Source organism: Sesamum indicum, linkage group LG8, assembly GCF_026168435.1.
Source record: "Sesamum indicum cultivar Baizhima isolate 11 linkage group LG8, ASM2616843v1, whole genome shotgun sequence".
In the NCBI taxonomy this organism is placed as follows: Eukaryota; Viridiplantae; Streptophyta; class Magnoliopsida; order Lamiales; family Pedaliaceae; genus Sesamum; species Sesamum indicum.
Genome location: NC_142664.1, coordinates 31,813,619 through 31,832,260, shown reverse-complemented (window position 1 = coordinate 31,832,260; position 18,642 = coordinate 31,813,619). Strand labels below are relative to the sequence as shown.

Genomic DNA, 18,642 nt, shown 5'->3' with positions numbered 1-18,642 from the left:
CAGACAGCAATAATAAAAATGAACCCAAAATAATATATATATATGTATTGTTGCAATATAGTGCATATTTGTGCCAAAAAAAAAAAAAAGAATCTCCAACATAGTCCAAAGAATGTCATTTATTATTAAATTGAATTCAAATTTGCAAATAAATACTTGAACTCCTACAACACTCTCTTTTTGACATTAGAATCCTTATGTTGGGGGCTAGCTTTTGAGTTACATTAAATAAGCATTTCATCATCCAAAATTGACAAAAGTGGCTTCCATTCAAAATGTTTGTTAGACTTTAGGACCACATGTGCAAATTGCAATATTTTCTTATCACGTGAGACCAAAATATGTTAATCATGTAAACAATGAGACCAAAAGTAAAATACCCAATGTCTTATGGGACCAAAAGTGTAATGTTGATTTTCAAAATTGTTGAAAATCATATTTGAGCACATAAAAGTGGTTTCTCTCCAAAACTTAACGCATGTTAGATTTAGAAACTACATGTACAACGTTATCTTATTTTATAAGCCCAAATATGTGAATTTCATAAAATATGGACCAAAAATGTGATTTGCCGGTACTTTGAGAGCAAAAGTATAATTTCGCCCAAAATAAAAATTGTTATATTGCATATATATATATGTATGTATATGTATATTTGGTGAAATGTGAAAATTGATCTACTTATTGGGGTCAAGGGTGCTTTAGCAATTTGCAGAGTTGAAGACATTATAAACTTTAACAGGAAGGAGGCAGCAAATCAGCAGCAATGGAGAACCGTGCGATTCTGAGGGAGTGGTTCGACCGAGTTGACTCCCAGAGAACCGGAAATATCACTGCAACTCAGCTCAAGGTTCAACTCTTACTTTTTCTCTTTGCTTTTCGATCTATCAAATCCACAGGAAAGTTTTTGTACGTGATGATGTCGAATTTTTGTTTATCTCACTGGCCAGAGTGCTCTTGCCGTCGGAAACCTTCATTTCCCGGTATCCGTGGTTCAGCAAATGATCAGGTGTAGTACCGTAATACTGCTTTTGGAATTATGAATCCAATATAGTGAATTCGGAGCCGTAACATTGCTGGTTTGGGTTTTTTTATGCTGAGTGGCATGCTGTTCAGGATGTATGATTTCGACAGAAATGGAACTATGAGCTTTGAAGGTGAGTTCATTTGGTATTTCTCCATCTTTCCTTGTATTTTTGCAATCGGGCATGAATTGGTTTTTCCTTTCATCTTCCTGTCATATGAGTTGTTGTTTTCCTCTTTCTTTTTTCTTTTTGGTTGATTAAGAAAGGTCACGTTCTTATTGTACCTATTTTTTCCAGAATTTGTGCAACTTAACAAGTTTCTTCTCAAGGTTAGTATGCCCCTCCATAGCAAGTCTTTTTCCCCAAATACTAGAAACTTGTATAAAGTTTTCGACCATATTTGCCTTTCCTGCAGGTTCAACAGGCATTCTCAGGCTTGGAAAGGTGATTTAGTGCTAGAACTTGATTTAGTACATGCAATTCTTACTCAGCATGTCGACGTGGTTCTTATTGGTTGTGCACAATTAGGTATTTGATTAAAGTTCCACTTCATCCTTTTGTTCCATTGTGACCAGAACTGCGCAGTAAAACTACCTTTAGATTACAATATGCATACCATTATAAAATAGGCATGCTCTTTAGAGTAAGTTGACTAGGTTGGTCCATGTCTCTAGGTGCTTAGAATTGACTGAAAGCATTGTTTCGAAGCATTTAAGTTGATGAATATCCTTTTTATTGTATTTTAATTATTGATTTAGAATGCTATGAAATTTGTACGATGGAAGAGAATGTTGTGGTAAAAAATTTATTTTACTCGAACCATAGTTGCTTGCTGTTAGTACTTTGCAGCAGTCACCTTATATGATATCTTGATTGTCTTGTAAGTTTAGCCAAATTCATTCTTCTTTTTCATTTGGCACTTTTCTTTCTGATATGTATGAAGTAATACTAATAAAAAGTTTGTTGTGATCTCGTCCTACTTTTTGTTGGTTGAACCTAATGCAGCTACAAGAAGTAAAGATTAATGTAATTATGGTATTTTTTTCTCCACGTTTGAGCAGGGAACGTGGATATCTTGTTCCTGATGAAGCATATGAGGTATAAGCCACAACTTAATTGATGGATTTCCTTTTTCTTCTTGTTCTTTGCCTTTTACATCTGAATTTTATTGTTTGTTGTGAACTTGTTATGGTGCAATTGCAAGATGCTTAGTGTTTCCATTATGAGGACTTCTAGAATGCTTCTTATTCTATTCTTTCACGATATATTTCTCTGTTATTCTTTTTTAGGCATTAGTGAAAATTGGATTCTCTCTTGACTCCCCAGCTTTTTATACCGTTTGTGAGGTAAAGTACATGAGATAATCTAATTGATAGTTAGATGTAGTTTAGTGTGTTTATAAATAAGATATTTGAAATTGACTGTGTTCTCTATTAATGATGATACAGAGTTTTGATCAAACAAGGACCGGCAAACTCAGGCTTGATGATTTTATATCTCTTTGCATATTTGTACAGTCAGCCAGGTCTGTAGAGATCAATTAGCTTAATATCATTGCTTATGCTGCATTTTCGTGGTTGGAACAATAATGTTGTGCAACTGACTGAGGACTGGTCATGTTTTTTTCTTGGTTAAATTGAGTTGCTACTGGTGATTGGACCATTTCCTCAACTTAGTAGCTGTCATGTTGTTCTCTTATGATTCAAACCTGCTTTCCCGCTATTGTTAACTGACTGAAACATTGATTACAATTTTATATCCTTTCCAGGAACCTGTTCAACTCGTTTGATACAAGCAAGCAAGGCAGGGTGACTCTTGACTTCAACCAATTTGTTTACTGCGGTGAGTACAGAGTGACAAACTTATATACCGGATAAGATTCCAACCTTTATAAGTTAATAGATATGGTGGTGACAATGAGTCATAGTTTGAGCTGTCTTCTAAAAATAACCCAAGACAATTGGATTGATTTCTTCTGCTTTACAGGCATCATACGGTATATAGTTGTTCACTTAAACCAGAATCTCTTATTTGTGCAGCTTCAAATTGCAGAATATGACGGAGCACGCTTATGTTATTTGAGAAGGTGAAGTTGACATAGGGTATATGGGGTGATTGTGTGTGATTCCCCTGAGGTAGTGATGGATTGTATGATGTGATGCATGAGTCTGTATTGACTTGTGGTTCAACTATTTATTGTATCGTCATGTTGGACATGGAGTGGGAGACAGGGTTTTAGCCTAGCCTAGTGGTCTGACAACAAAGAAAGGCTTGATCATTGGTGTTGTGTTAGATTAAATGAGATACTTATTTGTTTATGAAGATTCTACAGACAGTAAACTAGTACCGAGTTATTTATGTGTAGAAAAAAGATTTGAAGTCAAAGAGTGGATGGTGAGGGTGGGGTGATGAATGAATTGCATTTGGAGAATGGAAATAATTATGGTTAAGTAAAAATTTGGAGGGGGAAGTTGATTGAATTCATCCAGAAAAGAAGAGAAAAAAGTGGGGTAGGGGAGATGTACCAAAATGTGGAATGGATGATGGGATGGTACAGAACAACCAATTAAATCAACAATGGTAGCAAAGTGGTAGTATAGTATTAATAAATATTTGATGAGTATGTATGTATGAGGTAAGATGGGGCCGCCGCTCTTTTGTATCATCTTCGCCATCCCAATCATGTCACATTAATCCAACTCCCCCAGTGTTCAATGCTTTTTTTTTCTTTTGGGGGGTGGGGAGGGGGGTTGTGAATAAAAGAAAAAACAAAAGTAAAACAGGGTGAGGGTGAGGCTCCACTCTAGATTTGTTTGTCCAGAGAAAAATATGAAGAGAGCACTCAGCGGGCATGTGAGTACGCGTCATATTTGTCCAGGACCGAAAACGCGTGGCCCAACAGCTTTCAATTCCAACCTCCCCCTTTCCCCTTCCCCTTCCCCTTCCCCTTCCCCTGCATTCTTACCCGCGAAAACCAAAAAAGAAAAGGGAAAAAAAAAGACAAAATTCCATCCTTAAATTCCGCAATCAGAAGAAAAATCTTAGGAGCAGCACAGTAAAGTAAAGAGAAGCATAGAGTGAGTGAATGTCACCGCTTTTAGCCTCGGAAATTCTGCTATCAAGTGCTAATATTCCTTGCGCTGAAATCATCAATAATCATCATCTCTCCCCCTCCCTCCTGCCCAATATTTATTTTCGGCTTTCTTTTCTTTCAAAACCAAATACCTAAGAAGAGCAGTTTGAATGGATTGGGCAGCGTTGATGGAAGGAGAAGGAAGCAGAATTGAGGGTAAGGAAAATAATAATAATATTAGTATTTTGAGTAGTTGTGGGAACGGAAATGGGGTTGAAGTTGTGAAGGAAATGATGGAGGTGATTGAGAAAGTGGGATCCTACGCTGGTTTTAGAAAGACTCAGAGAAAAGAATGTTTGAACTTAGTGAGGAGGTTGAAGCTTCTGACGCCTCTACTTGAAGAGATTAAGGAGCTTCATGCTGACGCTTGTCACCCACAGCCACACCCTCTCACTCACTTGCTAATTAATCTCAACACAGCTCTATTGGCTTCTAAAAAATTGCTCAAGACTTGTAACTCCGGCAGCAAGATTTTTCTTGTTAGAATCTCGAATCCTTATCCTCCTCCAACTCTTTTCTTCAATCCCTTCCATTTTCACCAATTAATCTCATCCTTTTGTCATTTCTATTCCAGGCCCTTGAGAGTGAAGCCTTGATGAGCAGATTTCATGCTGTTTACGATAAGCTAAACCAGGCACTTTATGATATGCCTTATGAGAAGCTTGGCATCTCCGAAGAAGTTAGAGAGCAAGTACTTAATTAATTAATTATCCTCCTTCTTCTTATATTCGCTATTTCTTTCTGTATCCATCAAATCATTTTTTTTTTTTTTTTTATTTGTCGATTTCTTTCCCCAGGTTGAGCTAATGCGTATGCAACTGAGCCGTGCTAAAAGGAGGACGGAAACACAGGATATGGAACTCGCAATGGATATGATGGTTGTGTTCTCCAAAAACGAAGATGACCGGAATGCAGACAGTGCAATCATAGAGAGATTAGCTAAGAAATTGGAGTTGCATACTATGGCGGAGCTCAAAACAGAAACTATGGCTGTCAGAAAACTTGTGAAAGCCAAGGGGGGCGCGCATAATAAAGACACCATCCAGCAAGTTGTGGATCTCCTTGCAAAATTCAAGCAAATAGCTGGAATTGATGAAAACAGTGTTCTTGACGGGCCTGCCTTATTGAGGTGTCTGGAGAAAAGCAAATCTTTGTTAATACCTCATGAGTTCCTCTGTCCAATCAGTTTGGAGATAATGGCTGATCCCGTTATCATCGCCACTGGCCAGGTAAATTATTCCTTAATCTTTATCCAGTTATTACCTTTCTTTTCATTTAATTTTCTGAAGCACCAAATTAAGTGTTTTTTTCATTTCTGCCATGTCTTCCCAGACTTATGAACGAGAAAGCATACAGAGGTGGTTAAATTCAGGCCACAGAACATGCCCGAAAACAGGACAAAAGTTGAATTACTTGACAGTGGCTCCAAACTTTGCCCTCCGCAATCTCATTCAGCAATGGTGTGAAAGGAATAACTACGACCTGCCAAAGAAGGAAATTAGTGATGATCCGGACATTGCTTCTTCTCCACTCGCCGAGGAAATCTCCTCCTTGATCCAAAATCTTTATTCATCCCACGTAAATTTGCAGAGAGATGCTATTTTCAGGATCCGTATGCTCTCCAAAGAGTCTCCGGACAGTAGAGTTTTGATTGCCAACAGTGGAGGAATTCCCCCCTTGGTTTACCTCTTGTCGTGCACAGATTCTGAAATCCAACAGCACATTGTCACTGCTCTTCTTAACTTATCACTCGATGAGGCAAACAAAAGACTTATAGCCAGAGAAGGAGCTATTCCTGCTATTATTCAAGTTCTGCGTAATGGAACGCAAGAGGCGAAAGAAAATTCTGCTGCAGCTTTGTTTAGTTTGTCAATCCTTGATGAGAACAAAGTTCTAGTGGGTTGCTCCAATGGGATTCCACCTCTTGTGGATCTCTTGAGAAATGGGACAAACAGAGGGAAAAAGGATGCTGCAACTGCGCTCTTCAGTTTAGTACTCAACCAAGCAAATAGGTCAAGAGCAATCAAGGCAGGCATAATCCCTCCGTTACTTCATCTGCTTGAAGATAAGAGCTTGGACATGGTTGATGAAGCCCTATCGATTCTATTACTTATTGCATCACATCCTGAAGGCAGAAATGAGATTGGCCGACTATCTTTTATACAAATGCTGGTTGAAATAGTGCGAGATGGGACTCCAAAAAACAAGGAATGTGCAACAGCTGTTATACTAGAGTTGGGATCAAATAATTCATCTTGTCTGCTGGCGGCACTGCAGTATGGTGTTTATGATCATTTGGTAGAGATCACAAGATGCGGCACAACCAGAGCACAAAGAAAAGCAAATTCACTTTTGCACCTGATGAGCAAGAATGAGCACATACCCTTTGTCCCTCGGAAATAGTGGTTGTTGCTGCTTTCGTGCCTGTTGCGGACTGATTTCCTTTTTCAATCTGAACATGTATCTAGCTGCTTTTGAAGTTTTCAACAACTACAAGCAATATTATCGAATGAAAATGAAACTTTTGAAAACAAGCTTTCTAGATCAACAATTAAAATGCAATGGAAAAGGGCACTGATCAACCGGATGGCAGTCATTTGTAAATGCTTTACTGAGTCTAAATAATTATTTGTTCGCAAATTCATCAAGTGTAATAAAAACTCAAGACAATGACTTGATCACAAACCCAAAGTTAAGTTCTTGATAAATATGGTGTGAGATAAAAAAGTAAAATAAAAATATAAAAGGAATACAAGGCTCTCCTTGCCTCTTAATCATTCAAATCGAAGCACCAAATGCGGCTAGTGAAGTTATAGTCTATACTAATTGACGAAGTTCTCCGGTATTTAGAGCAAACTTGCGGTGCTGTGAGAGAACAGAGGGAACTCTGATTGCCTGTATTCTTGACGTTAAATCATTTGCAGGTGATGTTGCTTGTTCCTTTGCTGCACTGAGGATTGTCTGCAAAATCTGCAGGGGATCACCGTGGCTGACTATCAAAACTGTGCACCTGCAACAGAAAACATCCGTTATCCAAGGATTTTAGACTATTACTGAGATTGAGTCCATTCATAATCGAAGGCAAGAACTCCCAAAGACCCAGTATAAAAATTCGAATGGAAAGCTCAGCAAGTATGACACAGTATTACTTGAAAATACATTTGATATCAATAGCAAGTTTGAATGATGACATAAAGGGAAAACAGAAAGAGGAACCATTACTCTTGAAATTCTGACTCCATTATTGCCAAAGCCTTTGTGAGCCTGGTGACAACATCATCAACACTTTCTCCTCCTTCTGGCTGCATGAAGGGATCTTTCTCATCCATGGCCCAAATCTCAGGGTACTTTAGAGGAAACAAAGTGTTAACACCGTGAGAGTACAGAGGTTTGACCACTAATAAATGTTATTTTAATTCATCACCTCCACGCTAAGCACAGAAAGTGGACAAAAAGAGAACATATTGCTGATACGTCAGTACTGAGATGGCATCTGCCTTAAAACTATATGTTTTGATTACTTACTTTATCATGAGACTTCAGCTCAAATGAAGGACCAAAGAATCGCTCCCGAATGTCTGGTATGACCTGTAAAGCAAATAAATTAAACAGCAATAAGACCTTTAGAAAAGTTAAAATCAGTACATATAGGTAGAAGAATACCAAAACTTACCTTGCATTGTGATCCTTCAAATGGAATATCTAAAACAGAAGCAACCACTTTCGCTGTATGACGGGTCCTTGAGAATGGTGAATAGCAGATCCGGACACTTTCCAGACTACTTTCCTTTTCCTTCAATTCCTGCATAGAAATTCAGACAAAATCTGAACTTTCACTTCAGCGAGTGATTGTACTAGATATCAGTACTGGCTGTCCTCACAGAGTACAGTCAATGAATGTTTTTGCTTGCTAAAAGTCGACAGCAAATGTGGTGTAAAAGTGTGATGGACCTTACCTTAAAGTTACCTCAAGTAGGGCAGTTGCCGTATGGAAAAACCATTTGTTGACAAGCAAAGACTTAACTTTTCTCCAGCAACTAGAGCCATGATTCAGTATGTCACCAGTATATGTTATTAAAACACAAGTCCTTTACATGAACATCTTTGAAAACCTAATGCAAAGCAGAACCCCTACATGATGGTGGGTAGCTATTTGAATAGAAGTTGTTAATTACAGCATTTTGCTTAATCCATCCAGCAGTTGGGACGCAGAATTGATGAGTTAAATAATTGGTAAGAAGAAGAAAGTATAAACAGAGAATCCCATGTAAGAGCAGCTCATAGATTGTTAAATTTGAATTTTCATCTAATAGTAGAGTAAGGGAGTTGTAAATAGTTGGGCATGCGCAGAAGACATATGCTATAAGTGTGAATAGACAGGAAATAAGTAAGGATTTCAGTTACTTGCCTTGAGGAAAGATTGTGCAGCCAAACGAGCTTGATGAACCCCATCAGAAGCAAGTTGATACTCATCAAGAATTCCATTTTCCTTTGAAAAAGAAGATAAAAAAGAAAATGAGAGAGAAGCATTGAGAGACATGAAGAGAGAGAGAGAGAGAGAGAGAGAGAGAGAGAATGAAGAAAAACCAGAGAGGAGACAATAAGAGCCCTTTGATTTGGAATACTTTTGCCGTGTCTGAGAATCCAATATCTGTTGTTGAGAAATAATTGAGACGGATGCCAACCACTCTCCGACGACGATAATTCCATTCCCTGAACACACACACACACACTTCCACACAACTCGCAATCTATCTCCTCCGCGGCCGCCTCCTCTTCTTCTACACTGAGTAGGGGACTGTGTCAGTGTGTGGTGATGCCGATGGAACATACAATTTTACATAATGATAATAATCCATAATTATATATTAATTTTCTTATTAACAATATATATAAATGGAGAGCAATAGTATGCATATATATATATATATATAATAATTTTATTCTTGAAAATTCAATATTATATTATATTATAAAAGTATCGCTATTTAAATTTACAGAAAGCAAAAATCAAAGAGTGAAATTTATTTAATTTTCTAATAAAAGAAATAAATAATTAATGTAAAAGCAGAGGTTATTAGATTAGACACGCTGCGGCTGAGCCAAGTTCCAAACCCCTTTAGTACAATTTCAGCTGCACTACGTACAACTTCTCTCCCTCCCCCCCCCCCCCCCCCAACCCACAAATTCAGATCTCTCTCTCTCTTCACTCTTCCCTTCCAGACCTACCTCTCACTCTCACACTCATGGCGCTAAATCTCCGTCAGAAGCAAACCGGTAATCTTCATCGCCCGCCGGATCTTCATCTCATTTCTGATTCTTCAACTTTAATCATTCTACTAATTTTCTATACTCATAATAATTTGCAGAATGCATCATTCGGATGCTGAATCTAAACCAAGCCGTCAGCAGCGCCGCTGGTACCGCAAACGAGGACGTCTACAAGATCCTGATCTACGACAGATTTTGCCAGGACATACTCTCCCCCTTGATCCACGTCAAGGACCTGCGTAAGCATGGTGTCACCCTCTACTTCCTCCTTGATAAGGATCGCAATCCCGTCCACGACGTCCCAGCTGTCTACTTCCTCCAGCCCACCCCTCCAAATGTGCACCGCGTCATCTCCGACGCCTCTAGGGCCCTCTACGACTCTTTCCACCTCAATTTCTCCTCCTCCATACCCAGGCCTCTCCTTGAGGACCTAGCCACCGGTACCTTTCATTCATTTATATTTACTCTTTCAATTTGTTTGAATTAGAACAACCCAAAAACAGCAAGTCTTTTTTTTTCCCTTCCCCTTTAGGAAGAATGATCTATTAGTTTGTTCGTCTGATCTTATCAGCAGAGTGCGAATTCTGATTGCTTTGATTAGTTTTATCTTCATATATCGGTTTAATAATAATGAAGGGATTATTGGGGTCAGAGGGGAATCAGATTTGCATTTTCTCTTTTGTGGTTGGGGAGGGAGGGGGGGAGGAGCTAGTGACGCCCTATTAAGATTTGTTTCTAGCAGTAGACTGCATTTATTAACAGGATGAAGTCCTAGAATCAGAACATTGGCTTTATACATCTTAAATCCATATTGCTTGAGTTGGAATCATAGCAAGACCTGATATTCGGATTGACTTTGGTTTCTGGTTCAGGAACAATTACTTCTGATTCAATTCAGAGGATTTCCAAGGTGCATGATCAGTATTTGGAATTTGTGACCCTAGAAGATAACTTATTTTCCCTTGCCAACAAGAATTGTTATGTTCAGTTAAATGATCCCTCTGCCGGAGATAAAGAGATTGAGGAAATTATTGAGAAGATTGTGGGAGGGTTGTTCTGTGTTTTGGCAACGCTTGCAGTTGTGCCCATTATTAGATGTCCTCGTGGAGGGCCAGCTGAAATGGTGGCGTCCTTGCTGGATCAGAGATTGCGGGATCATTTGTTGGCAAAGAACAACTTGTTTACTGAGGGTGGGAACTTTACAAGCTCATTTCAGAGGCCAATTTTGTGTATATTTGACAGGAACTTTGAGCTATCTGTGGCCATACAACATGACTTTAGGTATAAGCCACTTGTTCATGATGTGCTTGGTTTGAGATTGAATAGATTAAATGTCAAAGGGGAGAAAGGCGGGATGAAATCATATGAATTGGACCGATCTGACCCATTTTGGACGGCAAACGGGTCACTGGAGTTTCCAGAAGTTGCTGTGGAAATCGAGACGCAGTTGAATAAATATAAGAAAGATGTGGAGGAGGTTAATAGGCGGACTGGTGGTGATGAGGCTGAGTTTGATGGAACAGATTTGATTGGCAACACAAAGCATCTGATGAATGCAGTTAACTCCCTTCCCGAATTGACTGAGCGAAAGCAAGTGATTGATAAGCATACTAATATTGCTACTGCATTATTAGGTGAGATCAAGGAAAGATCACTTGATTCTTATGCTAAAAAGGAGAGTGACATGATGGTCAGAGGCGGGATTGATCGCAACGAGCTTCTTGGTGTGCTCAAGGGCAAAGGGACAAAGATGGACAAATTGCGGTTTGCAATCATGTATCTTATTTCAACAGAAAGCATCCCTTCATCAGAAATTGAAGTGGTGGAAGCGGCACTGAGGGAGTCTGAAGTTGATACCAGTGCATTCCAGTATGTGAAGAAGATAAAAGCATTGAACCTTTCCTTAGCATCAGCTAATTCTGCAAGCAGGAGCAATATCGTTGATTGGGCTGAAAAACTCTATGGGCAATCAATTAGTGCAGTAACTGCTGGCGTGAAAAACTTACTGTCCAATGATCATCAGTTGGCTCTGACGAGAATGGTTGATGCACTAATGGAGGGGAAACCGAATCCTGAAATTGACTCCTATCTTATTTTTGATCCCCGTGCACCAAAGTCAACCTCTGGCTCAAGTGGCAGTCACCTGAAAGGACCATTTAAAGAAGCTATTGTGTTCATGGTCGGCGGTGGGAATTATGTAGAGTATGGAAGCTTGCAAGAGCTTGTTCACCGACAGCAACCTGCCAAGCATGTGATCTATGGGACCACTGAGATTCTCACAGGAGGTGAGTTTGTGGAGCAGCTTGGACTGCTGGGGCAGAAAATGGGTTTAGGAAGCAGCCATAACCCTGGCTCATCTAGATAGATGTATTTTGATTATTCTCGTATTGAAACAATGTGGTCTTGATCTTGCTTCTGGTCATGGATATCGGCCTTGGTGCCCTAATCAAGTCAAATGATTTTAACTTCACTAGACCAATGTGTTAATAGTTGTTAAACAAATGGTGTTATGTTTTTATTTTCTTGAACACCAATCTACTTAGCCGCTTTACACTTGTTGCATAGTTCGACTTACATCAGGTGTAAGATCATTCCTAGTCATTCTGTCAAGATTTGAGCTTTGTTAAGTTGATGCATCCTTTTTACATTACATTGCTTGGTTATCCCCAACCGCTACTTGCTAGTTGGGTCATAGGTACATAATCCATATGATGGGTACAGGTAACATCCTTCATCAGAAGACTCTTCATTGTATCAGACCTAACAAAAAGTTAAAAGTAAATCATTTCTTGGGAAAAAGAAAAGAAAAGAAGTGGGAGATGTGTTGTAACTTTATAGGAATTCAAAGAAAATTCAGAATGAAATGCGAGGAAAAAATATCAATGTATAGGTGGTTGAGAATTATGTATCCTTAATTCCCTCAATTCAATGATGAATTTACCACAATTGAAGTAGAAGATAGGGTGAAGAAGACAAAGTTGTTTGAATCCGCATAGAACAGAACAAAGCATGGTGGTGACTGAAATTGAATGAATGAATGGAGGAAGGAAGAAACAAAAGAAAGTGAATAATGATAATAATAATAATACAAGAAGTAGGAGGTTCAGAAATATAACAATGGGAAATTACGGAGGGGTTTCACTGCAAAATGGCTCAAGTACAACAGTCCCACGCCGCAAATTCCCGTTTTGTTATATATAATATATATATTCTCTGTGTCCCACTCCCACTCTGCATTCTTCCTCCCGCTCTCCCCTCTCTTTCCTTTTTCTCTCCTCCATCAAACTTCCCATTCCCATCTCCACCATCGCATGATCCCCCCCCACTCTAAACCTTTTTACAATCTCACCCTAAAAGTTGAAATCAAAATTCATCATCAATTCTGATCCCCCATACCCGCCAAGATGTCCCGCCGGACTCTCCCGATCCTCAACCATCTCCTCTCCACCAGGTTCTCCATCGCCTCCCGATCCGTCACCTACATGCCCCGCCCCGGTGATGGCGCCCCACGCCCCGTCACTCTCATTCCTGGAGACGGCATCGGTCCACTTGTCACCGGCGCCGTCGAACAAGTCATGGAAGCGATGCACGCCCCCGTTTATTTCGAGAAGTACGATGTACATGGTGATATGAAAGCCATCCCTCCCGAGGTGATCGAATCCATTAAGAAGAATAAGGTTTGTCTCAAGGGAGGACTCAGAACCCCTGTTGGCGGAGGCGTCAGCTCCCTCAATATGTTATTAAGGAAGGAGCTCGATCTCTATGCCTCCCTCGTCCATTGTTTTAATCTGCAGGGCCTTCCCACCAGGCACGACAATGTCGATATCGTTGTGATTCGGGAGAATACCGAGGGCGAGTACTCTGGTCTGGAGCACGAGGTTGTTCCTGGAGTAGTCGAAAGCCTTAAGGTAATTTTCCATCTTTTTTTTTTTGGGGCTCTGTGCTATTGTTAAATTGTGCAAGTTTGCTACTTTTTGCTGTTTATGACTTTTTTTAATTGTAATTTGTAATTTGTAATTTTGAACCAAGTGCTAAATTAGGCATTTCTAGAGTTAATGAATGCATGGTATATTGATCAATATCGAGGACTGAGTACTGGTTTCTGGATCATGTAACTATTTCAGCGAATGATGGTTTTTCTCAGCAAATTGCATCAATTCAGTAATTTAGGGATATTTCCAACTACTTCAAGTCTTCAATTATCATAACAGTTATTTCTTTCAAAAAGTCAAGAACAACAGAAAATAGGAAAGGTTTACACAGCCCGGAGAACAATAAGAAAGAATCTTGCTTAGGTAATTTTGGTTCCTTGTTTTCAACTTTGCAATTACGTAGCCCTCTTTAGCTGCTTACTTTATTGCTACTTGGCAAACTTCATGTAGATTGTTCCTTTCTCTTCTTATTATGTTTTGAGTGTTTGTAAATTATCTGAGATATGCTGGTATTTATTTTTCTCATCTTTCCCAACTGCTAGGTGATAACAAAGTTTTGCTCAGAACGAATTGCAAAATATGCCTTTGAGTATGCCTATCTCAACAACCGGAAGAAAGTGACTGCGGTGCATAAAGCCAATATTATGAAACTTGCTGATGGTCTATTTTTAGAATCTTGTCGTGAAGTTGCTAGCAAGTATCCCAGTATCCAGTACAATGAGATGATTGTGGATAACTGCTCGATGCAACTTGTTTCCAAGCCAGAGCAATTTGATGTGATGGTAAATGAAAATAACAATCTGCTGTTTCCGATTCATTTTCACTGACCTGTTTTCACCCAGCCGATGTTTCTCTATGTGTAGATAGCTTCCATATCATGTATCTAACTGATGTTATGGCGTCTATCCAACATCAAATCTTGATAATAGGACTTAATGATTCAGGAGTTATAGGTGACAACGTATTTCTTTTTTTTTTATAATTTGAAATATTAGCACATCTCCAAATCTTACTATACCCAAAACCTTAATATGCTACTGATCTGGATTGTATGTGTTCAAATCTATTAATGCACTATTCTGAGAAGAACAATCTATCAGCAAGTGGAGTAAAGTTGGACTTAAATAATAAATCATGGTTCTATTATCAACTTTTGATATGCTGCTTTAAGAACACGGAAAGCCTTATTTTTAGTACTCTTGTCAAAATGAGAAATGAAGGATAGACATGGTTGTCTGCGTGATCAATCATTTGATTGGCTGCCACCATGACACTGTAATTTGTTGAGCCTGAATCACTAATTTCTATGTTAACACGTTGTCCTGATTCAAATTGTTAAATAGAATAGGTCCCTGGTTTTTCATTGTGCTGCTTTCACATATATCAAAATGGTTGACCAAAATTTGGAGAAGGGATTATCATGCGTCTTCATCCTCCTTCCAATTCCTCCTTTATTCTCATTTGAGTGTGGGTGTTGTGGGTGGCTATGATTGGGTTAAACTAGATCATACCAGTGTAGGCTTGATAAAGACCATGCTGCATTTTCCTCTTGATATGGTTCCTTCTCATTTTATGGTTTTTATTACTTTTCTTCAGTATCCTGATCTGTGTGGTACTATTCAATGAGCAAATTTACATTCTGCAGGTTACTCCTAATCTCTATGGGAATCTGGTTGCAAATACAGCTGCTGGTATTGCTGGGGGTACTGGTGTCATGCCTGGAGGTAAGTGTCGATTTGAGAACTTTTTCCACCTTATAAAATTGTAAGATTGCAGGCTGCATTTCCTTAACTTGTAACGCTATTAATCACCATGAAACTTGTGATTCTTGGGGATAAAGCATCTTTCTGATAAAAGAATGTTCCCGTGCTTTGCCTTCAATCTGCAATTGATTTCATTGACCTGGTTCAGTGTGGATGATATATATAATCTGATTTCTTAAGTGACAGACAGATCTAGTTTTGGTAATTTTCAGGAAATGTGGGGGCTGATCATGCTATTTTTGAGCAAGGTGCTTCAGCAGGAAATGTAGGTAATGAGAAAATAGTAGAGCAAAAGAAGGCAAATCCAGTGGCGTTGCTTCTTTCATCCGCTATGATGCTGAGACACCTGCAGTTTCCTTCATTTGCTGATCGACTAGAGATTGCCGTGAAGCGTGTAATATCGGAAGGTAAATGTCCGACCAAAGATCTTGGTGGAGGCAGTAGCACACAAGAAGTTGTGGATGCTGTCATTGCCTATTTGGATTGAATTCTTTCCAGTGCTTCCTAGTGTAGAACTAGGTGCTCGCCCAATTTCCTCAGCTATTTAATGGTCTTGCTAGCAAAATTTTACACCTCATTTTTGTAATGATTTTCATTTGACATTCGACACTTCAGTTGCTCAGAGAATTCACACTCAAGTCAAATAATGATTTAGGGATCTTCGTACTTGGAACACACAAGAATAAGAATTCAGAAGAAAATGAAAATTCTTCAATAGATGTTATTATGAATTTTACTTTGCAATTACTGTTGGCTGAATATTTAGGAAATGCCTGATCGCAAATGGATGCTCATCTCATCTTTAGCTGATGGTAGTTGTTCTGAAAAGTTGAGATGTTTGAGAAGATGTAACAGGTTGCGTTGCCATTCTAGGCATTCATGGTTGATGGAGTTAATTTCTTCTGCGAGTTTTGTACAGAATTTGCTGTTTAATGCATGTCACAAAAGATGTTATTGCTATGGTATGCATACAGCCACTGGATGGTCGAGAAAGGAAATAGTGGTTCCCCTACGCATACCTCTAGATGATGTTTCATTAAAATCAACACTTCTTTGTTTATTCGTTTCCTTCATTTCTTACATTGGTGACACATCGACTGTATTTAAAGTCCTTGTACATAAGATGTTTGGAACTGCATTTGCTATGAAATAATCATTATAGTGTAAAGCAAAAACCATTTGGCATCGTAGGTTATACACAAGATGCCTGGTCCCGGAATATGATGTATTTTCTTCCACTTAATTCTAACAGCAATCCATTCCACTGCAGAATACTATATTGATAATTAAAATGACAAGAAGAGTCAAGTAGTCAGCTGTAAGCCATCCAGTCCAGTATGTGGCCCATGTACTGAACCATAAAAAACAAGATTATAAAACCACTCCACCAAATATCTGCGCTACCTGTGCATATAGAGGCAAGCATTCAGTAATGGTGGAGCACATTGCCATTATTGGAGCTGGAATCAGTGGCCTTCTGGCCTGCAAATACACCTCATCAAAGGGCTTAACTCCCATTGTTTTCGAGTACCAGGATGAGGTTGGAGGTGTGCGGACAAAAACCATAAGAACAGCAAAGCTCCAGACCCCTAAATCACTATCAGTTCTCAGATTTTCATGGCCACCATCCCTTGTACAAAATTTTCCCACTCAGAACAAAGTTCTTGAATATATCCAATCTTATGCGCATCACCATGGTTTGCTCAGCCACATAAAGCTCAACACAAGAGTCGTCAGCCTCAGCTACGATGGACCACCATAAGAAGAAATGCGGACATGGACATTGTGGGGTGGGACAGGTAAACCGTTTGGTCCTAAAGCTAAATGGAAGGTCACAGTGCAGGACACTGGGAGCCTCTACACGGAGGTCAGTGTATCCTGTCGAATTGCTGAATGCCTGGTGCATCATGCATGCAGCATACATGCTGATGATAACTTACAGAATTCTATTCTTAATCCATTTTGATTTCCTCAATTAACTGAACGATGGTGATGGGATGAAAACCCAGGCTCAACTGGTTGATTTTGTGATGATGTGTGCGGGAAAGTATTGTGATTTCCCAAATATTCCAGAACTTCCTCCAGAAAAGGGCCCGGAAGTGTTCCAAGGGAAGGTAATACACTCCATGGAGTACTCTGCCATGGATTATGCAAGTGCTGCTAAGCTCGTCCAAGGAAAGAGAGCAAGCGTTGTTGGGTTCCAGAAATCAGGAATGATATTTCAATGAAGTGCTCATCTGCAAATGGTAACAAGTAGGTTATAATAATTGCCTTTCTTCTTCTCTTTTACAGCATGGATTTTTTAATGGTGTTAAGGCTTTTGCGGGCATCAAGCAGCGAGAACACTGGAATATGCCTGATTTCTTGCCATGGGGAGTTCCCCTGGCTTATCTCTATCGAAATCGCTTCTCTGAGCTCTTGGTTCATAAGCCTGGTCAAGGGATCCTTTTAAGCCTCCTCGCAACATTTCTTTCACCTCTGGTGATGAACCTCACAACACTTTCAAATTAACCCGACTTCCTATATCTATTCAACAGCTTAGATATCTAAATGTAAAAGGCTTGCTGTTATGTAAGACGTTGATAAATTTTGACAGAGATGGGGGGTTTCAAAGTTTGTTGAAAGCCATATAAAAAAGAAGCTGAGGCTTGCCAAACATGGGATGGTACCCAAACATAGTTTCTTGAAGGAATTAAATTCTTGTTCGATGGCAAAAATACCTGAGGGCTCCTTCGATCGAGTTGAGGATGGAAGCATCATAATGAAGAAAGCAGAACGCTTCAGCTTTTGTAGTGAAGACATTCTCATAGAGGGTGAAATTGAACCTCTGAAGATTGATCTATTGGTACTTGCTACAGGTTTCAAGGGTGTCCACAAACTGCAAGCTACCTTCACATCCCCAACTTTTTGGGATCTGATGGACAAGGATACTAGGCTTCCACTTTACAGGTTATCCTTCACAAGTATAAATGTTTTTCCTCCTTTCTGATATAAGCCAGATAGTCTAGATCAATTGATAGTATAAAGTATATATTTCAGGGAATGTTTCATCCTCGGATACCACAACTAGCCTTTATAAGAGTCTCAGAAAGTATTGCAAATCTATTCACCTCAGAGATGACATGTCGATGGTTAGCAGAGCTTCTTGATGGCACATTCAAGCTATCAAGCATAACAGAAATGGAGGAAGATGTGTGTCAATGGAATAATTACATGAAGCAGTCACTGGGTGAATCCTATAGCAGATCATGCCTTAGTTCTGTGCAAATATGGTACAACGATTAGTTGTGTAACGACATGGGATGGAAGCATCACCGGAAAAAGGGTCCCTTCAGAGAATTGTTTGAGCCGTATGGACCAATGGATTATTCTTTACTATGTAATGGCTTCTGCCGCAATTATCAGAATAACATTCTAAAAGATTCTTTACTGTTTTAGTAGGGTGTACATATCTTTATTCAATTAAACAGTGCTTTTGAACCCTTTTGAAGGTCATACTAAATATGTAGGAGGTTTAA

At 39.2% G+C, this 18,642-nt stretch overlaps 5 protein-coding genes and 1 pseudogene across 7 annotated transcripts; 5 read left to right on the top strand and 1 right to left on the bottom strand.

Annotated features, from left to right (window-relative positions):
• The first annotated feature begins 646 nt into the window (after nucleotides 1-646).
• Nucleotides 647-3,343, top strand: LOC105169851 (uncharacterized). The gene is made up of 10 exons (XM_011090395.3): nucleotides 647-850; nucleotides 951-1,009; nucleotides 1,117-1,157; nucleotides 1,323-1,354; nucleotides 1,441-1,469; nucleotides 2,087-2,123; nucleotides 2,315-2,371; nucleotides 2,474-2,550; nucleotides 2,794-2,867; nucleotides 3,065-3,343. Exons 1-10 carry the CDS (start codon nucleotides 767-769, stop codon nucleotides 3,082-3,084), a joined length of 510 nt encoding a protein of 169 aa, XP_011088697.1. The 5' UTR covers nucleotides 647-766; the 3' UTR covers nucleotides 3,085-3,343.
• Nucleotides 2,774-6,692, top strand: LOC105169852 (U-box domain-containing protein 15). Of its 2 annotated transcripts, XM_088883951.1 has the most exons (5): nucleotides 2,774-2,867; nucleotides 3,065-3,111; nucleotides 4,733-4,849; nucleotides 4,956-5,387; nucleotides 5,491-6,692. In XM_088883951.1, the coding sequence occupies exons 2-5, from the start codon at nucleotides 3,097-3,099 to the stop codon at nucleotides 6,559-6,561; spliced, it is 1,635 nt and encodes a 544-aa protein (XP_088740077.1). In that variant the 5' UTR covers nucleotides 2,774-2,867; nucleotides 3,065-3,096; the 3' UTR covers nucleotides 6,562-6,692. The 2 variants fall into 2 exon arrangements, with proteins under 2 accessions (XP_088740077.1, XP_011088698.1); XM_011090396.3 differs by lacking the exons at nucleotides 2,774-2,867; nucleotides 3,065-3,111 and adding an exon at nucleotides 3,498-4,637.
• A 53-nt stretch (nucleotides 6,693-6,745) lies between these two features.
• LOC105169853 (Phosphoglycerate mutase family protein) lies at nucleotides 6,746-9,021 on the bottom strand. Its single transcript, XM_088883952.1, has 6 exons — nucleotides 8,746-9,021; nucleotides 8,567-8,647; nucleotides 7,832-7,960; nucleotides 7,684-7,746; nucleotides 7,381-7,505; nucleotides 6,746-7,168 (listed from the first exon to the last, which is right to left on the bottom strand). Exons 1-6 carry the CDS (start codon nucleotides 8,866-8,868, stop codon nucleotides 6,976-6,978), a joined length of 714 nt encoding a protein of 237 aa, XP_088740078.1. The 5' UTR covers nucleotides 8,869-9,021; the 3' UTR covers nucleotides 6,746-6,975.
• Nucleotides 9,022-9,300: 279 nt separating this feature from the next.
• Nucleotides 9,301-11,957, top strand: ATSLY1 (Sec1/munc18-like (SM) proteins superfamily). The gene is made up of 3 exons (XM_011090394.3): nucleotides 9,301-9,435; nucleotides 9,528-9,869; nucleotides 10,302-11,957. Exons 1-3 carry the CDS (start codon nucleotides 9,405-9,407, stop codon nucleotides 11,792-11,794), a joined length of 1,866 nt encoding a protein of 621 aa, XP_011088696.1. The 5' UTR covers nucleotides 9,301-9,404; the 3' UTR covers nucleotides 11,795-11,957.
• A 690-nt stretch (nucleotides 11,958-12,647) lies between these two features.
• LOC105169847 (isocitrate dehydrogenase [NAD] regulatory subunit 1, mitochondrial-like) lies at nucleotides 12,648-15,855 on the top strand. The gene is made up of 4 exons (XM_011090392.3): nucleotides 12,648-13,337; nucleotides 13,904-14,143; nucleotides 15,007-15,085; nucleotides 15,337-15,855. The coding sequence occupies exons 1-4, from the start codon at nucleotides 12,834-12,836 to the stop codon at nucleotides 15,609-15,611; spliced, it is 1,098 nt and encodes a 365-aa protein (XP_011088694.2). The 5' UTR covers nucleotides 12,648-12,833; the 3' UTR covers nucleotides 15,612-15,855.
• Nucleotides 15,856-16,000: 145 nt separating this feature from the next.
• Nucleotides 16,001-18,630, top strand: LOC105169848 (putative flavin-containing monooxygenase 1; annotated as a pseudogene). The gene is made up of 5 exons (XR_016066699.1): nucleotides 16,001-16,991; nucleotides 17,134-17,381; nucleotides 17,441-17,605; nucleotides 17,721-18,073; nucleotides 18,164-18,630. The product of XR_016066699.1 is annotated as a putative flavin-containing monooxygenase 1 (transcript).
• Nucleotides 18,631-18,642: the final 12 nt, after the last annotated feature.